Consider the following 4598-nt stretch of genomic DNA (forward strand, 5'->3'; position numbering starts at 1 on the left):
CCAGGTCCCCCATAGATTCTGAGAGAGGGGCTGGAGGACCATTGAGGAGGGTGAGGCAGACCCCATGTGGCTTCAGGGAGAAGAACCTTGCTGTCGAAGGTGGCGAAGAAGGGGATGTATGGATGAAACTCCTCCGCGGCGTCCTCGTAGGCCTTGAAGTCTGAGGGGGGAGCAGAGTCAGTCTCTGGGGCAGCAGGGTCTGCCAGGGAGCCATTTCCCCTGTCTCCCCCAGTGCTGCTTTGGCAGGTGGGGTTCATTCTGAGACCCACCCCCTCTAGCTCTCTGAGAGTGATTAAAACATGATGTGGGGGGAGGTGAACTGCTGGTGGGGCCTGTCTGGGAACCTCCAGAGTACAGATCAGAGCAGTTGATAGAACTGACCGTGGCAAGAGGAGTTAGGAGGCAGAGAGGCTATGCAGTGGGTGGAGTGGGGAACCCCGGGAGGAGAACCGCGGCATCTCAGGGTTACCCACGCTCTGAGTCTTTGTTTTTGAAGTAGCCAATGAGTTTGTTCTCATCCTCGATGTTCTCAAATGCCTGCAACTCTCGTTCACCCTCAATCAATTCCACAGGGTCCTCTAGAACCTGGAAGAGCAGGGACATTGAAGGAAGAGGGTGAGTTTCTGTCTTCACTGGTGGAAGCAGGTAGAGGGATGAGGGAGAAGGGGGCTGGGGAACGGAAGGAAGGGACTCTCCAGGGTGTGTGTGTGTGTGTGCGCGCGCACGCGCGCGCGCACGCGCGCAAACGCACGTGCGTGTAAGGTTGGGGTTGGTCAGAGATGGGCATGCAGGTCCAGGGTAATGAATCCTCACATCAAGCAGAAACTCCACCAGGGTGTCAGCAGAAAGCTCGCCATCATACTCAATGACTTCATCTCCTTTGAACACATAGATGCTGTCTTCTTCAGTGAGTCCTAGGGAGTGGGCCAGAGGTGGTCCATGATCTCAACCTTCCCGCAGGGCCAAGGGTCCAAATCCAGGGCTGCAGCTCACTCCATAATCCCACTGGACCCCACATCGTCCATCTCCCCTTCTCAGCCTCGCTCACCTCCACTGCCCCTGAGATCTATACCCCATTCTGGTCCCTAGATTTACCCGGGCGGCTTCCCTGGCCCCGGGGACACTCCAGGAAGAAGCTAGGATCAGGTAAGGGTGTTAGGGGAGGACTTAAGGAGATATATAGAGTCTAGCAAGATTTCTCTCTTTCTGTGCCTGCCATACTAGAGAGAGACATTCATGTTAACCTCCTCTGAGGACTCCAGTGGCAGCCAATCCCCAGTCTAGCCCTTTAACCCTCTGCTATTACTGACCAGATGACCTCATCACTGATTACCCCTCCCCCATCCACATCCGGAGTCCACTCTCAGGCATGTGCTGCCCCCTGGTGGCGGTGCTGTAACACCCTAGCTACACTCTAGAGGGGGAGGAGTGGGAAAAAGATACTGCAGTCTTCTCCAGTCCCACTTATTTTTTCTGATTCCCCCCCTCTCCTCAAGCACCTAGCCCTGAATTTTATTTACCTCAAAAACATATAAAGAAGGCCATGTCCACCTCTTTTTGAGATTTGAGCTTGGGTCTCTATAAGGAATAGAAGAGAGGCTGGGATCCTCCCAATTTTAGCATATTCTCCGCGCCTTTCAGAATAGTTATGGTGGAGTCTCTAGCCTATGCAAGGGCTGGCCTTCTAGTCTCACATTCCATCTTCCCCTCCCTGCATCCCCATCCATCCCTTACCTAGTTTCTTGGCTACAGCTGCATCCTTCTCAGAGTCCACCATCCCGAAGCCAACACCCTTGTCTTCTAGGACTTGGGCTGCTAACTGCAGGGAGGGTTAGCGTAAAGTCAGCCCTGGAATTCTTTGTAACCCCTCCTCCCCATCTCATGCTTTCAAGTCGGGTCATTTGGGATGCAGGGGATTGAAGAGTTGACCTTGATGCTGTGCAAGTTAGATCCAGAATATCTCCACTTCCCCTATAACCACATCCTTTTGATCTTTAGCTCATTTTTAATCCCTGAACGTTTATTGCTCATTTACATGTGCTTATCATGATGAACTTTGAGGCACTATGCATGATACTACCGGTTCCTTGGGGATGCTGAGGAGTCTGGCTTTGGAGGGACTGGGACCGTTCCCTGGCCCAGGGCTGAGCAGTGTACTCTATCCTCATCAAAGGCAATGCTGATTATGGGGTGCTGTCCCTGAGATTCTCCCCAGAGCACCCCCCAGTGGTAAGAATTTTGGAAGGCTGGAGGATGGTAGGGGTCTGGTCACATTGCTAAAAGAATGGAGAACTTCAGAAGAGCTGAGAGTAGAGGTCACTGTGGCCAGTGCTCGTCACCTTCAGAGGGAAAGAACCAGAGACTAGAGGTGAGACAGGGCTGGCTCTCCTCATCCGGGTGAACTTTCCCCTTCACTCTTTACCTCGGCCCGTGTCTCTGTCCCCTTAGCCTGCTTTCAGCCCTGATATACTCTGCCTTGGGCACAGCTTGTGGCTTAATACAACTAACACAGGCTCGGCCTCTAGAGTCTCAGGAGGATGGGAAATGAGGAGATTGGCAGGTGGATGGCCTCGGATGCTGAGCACTCGGGATAAAAATACTCAGCTCATTAATCAGATAGCAAGTTCCAGCACCCGGCAGCACAGAGAAGTGAGAGCCTGTGGTCCTGGTGTCTTGCCCTGAAATACTCCTAGCTCGGGGCAAGCTGGGGCCTTTCTGTACTGCCAAGCTAGAGGAGGAGCTGCCAAAGCTTGGACAATGAGCCGCTAACATATGCTGGTGCCTGGAGAGGTGTGTGTGACTACATAGTCTGCCATCCCCAAACACAGGTTTTTTTTTTTTTTTCTTGTTACAATAGACCCTCTCTCCTTTGGGCCTGAAGTCAGCTTGGGGGTGAGAAAAATCTTCCCACAAAGAGAAGTTGGGTCATTCTGAAGCCTCCTCCAGCCACAAGAATTTTCCGATCAGAACTTCTGGCTTGAAAAAATATAAAAGAACTCTGGCTTGATCCAATGGGGGAAGATGGGGAGTTAGGGAGGAGAGGAAGAGAGAAGTCAGTGGGGGGCGTAGTGGTCTTGAGTAAACCTTTAGCCATGAAATAAATGACATGCAAGTAAGATATTAATAACATTTAAATTTATACTTAGTTTGGATCTCTTTGGGGTGCTGCCCCTACAGTATATGGAGAGGGGGATGCTCTGGCTAGGAAAGTAGATGGGTGAGTGTAATCCCTTTTCCCCTGAAGAACCTCTCTTTTCCTTTTTTATCCCCCTTCCAAGGACACCCCAGCCCTAGCCAAGCCTAGTACAACCAGCCTCCTATAGCATGGAGACATCTTGCAGTCCTCCTCTTTCCTAAAATTGCCTGACTGGTGGTACTTTTGGATACCCAAGTCTCTGTTTCTCAAATTGACTAAGGCCACATGCCACTTGGGTCCTGTTGGTCAAAACAGGGGTCCTGCCACAATGCACCTGGCCCCCAGATCACACCCTCAAAGACCTACATGAGGTTGTACGATGGGGGAATCTCAGAGAGGGGCTTATTGTGTTCTGCAGATCTGCAGACCCCACCACTCACCTCCAGGGTCAGCTCTTCCATCTCAAATTGTCTTTGTGAGGCCTTGTCATCCTCGGGGGGCTCGTGGTAGAGCAGTGCCAGCACCTCGTACTTCTTGAAGACATTTTTGTAGTTCTTTGCGTTGACATTGACCACACGGTCCACACCATCATACTCGGGAAAGTCCAGCCCATCCTCCCCTTGGACCCCTGACTTGGGTGTCCCAAGCACCAGCAGTAACAGTAGTGCCAGCCGCAGGCCCAGCACAGCCCTGGCCCCCATCCTGTCTGCAGCACGCATGGAGGTAGTGCAATCTGAGTCAGCTCTCCTGGTCGAGAAGAGGTTTGCTGGGATAGGGAGGGGCCCCTGGGTCCTGAATCCTGAGTTAGGGGCTCACAGTGGGGGTGGGGTAGGGAATGGCCTAGAGCAGTGGACAGAGGACACTGCTGGGTCCTGGAGAAACTGTCAGTAGAGCCAAGAGAAAGAGGGTCAGGGGGAGGAATAGGAGCAGGGGGCGGGGAGGGAATTGGAGCTGCCCCTGAGACTGGCACCCCCTGGCCCCACCTGGTCCTGTCTAAATATGTCTCTGGGGTTGGCAGGAGAGATGGGTAACCTTCTGAGGCCAGGACAGCTCCATGAGGCAGGAATTCTCCCACCTCCTGCTCCTCTCCTCCAGGCTCCCAGAGCCTCCTTCCCCTCCCCTTGCTACAATGTTCAGGGCTCCTCGGCCCCTGTCCCCACACTAGCCTAAGAGCTCAACTCCATATTAAGAAAGGAAAAAGCTGGAGCTAAAAATAAGACCAGATGAGTCTGGAGATAAATGAAGCTGGGGCTGGGGGAGGGAGAGGTTGGGGTAATTAGGAGAAGTGAGGGAGAGCAAGGGGACTGAGAGAGAAGGAAATGAGGGTAAAGAGGAGGAGATATTCTGGGTCAGAGGTTAAATTCATAATACAGGAGAGGAAGGACAAATGCAATGTTGACTCTAAGGCTTAAAACATGGAATATCTTCCAGGTGAAGTCTGTTTCTTTGATCTTGTGAAGAG

General features: G+C 52.4%; 1 protein-coding gene across 1 annotated transcript in view; it reads right to left on the minus strand.

Annotated features, from left to right (window-relative positions):
- Positions 1-4109, minus strand: part of CASQ1 (calsequestrin 1) — a 9076-nt gene extending 4967 nt beyond the window's left edge. The window contains exons 1-5 of the mRNA XM_006922900.1: positions 3577-4109; positions 1735-1819; positions 814-914; positions 474-585; positions 87-160 (exon numbers count right to left, since the gene is read on the minus strand). Of these exons, the coding sequence (XP_006922962.1) occupies positions 87-160; positions 474-585; positions 814-914; positions 1735-1819; positions 3577-3855 (651 nt within the window). The 5' untranslated portion in view covers positions 3856-4109. The remainder of the gene's footprint in view (positions 1-86; positions 161-473; positions 586-813; positions 915-1734; positions 1820-3576) is intronic.
- Between the last annotated feature and the right edge of the window lie 489 nt (positions 4110-4598).

The sequence above is a fragment of the Pteropus alecto genome, unplaced genomic scaffold (genome assembly GCF_000325575.1).
Source record: "Pteropus alecto unplaced genomic scaffold, ASM32557v1 scaffold359, whole genome shotgun sequence".
NCBI lineage: Eukaryota > Metazoa > Chordata > Mammalia > Chiroptera > Pteropodidae > Pteropus > Pteropus alecto.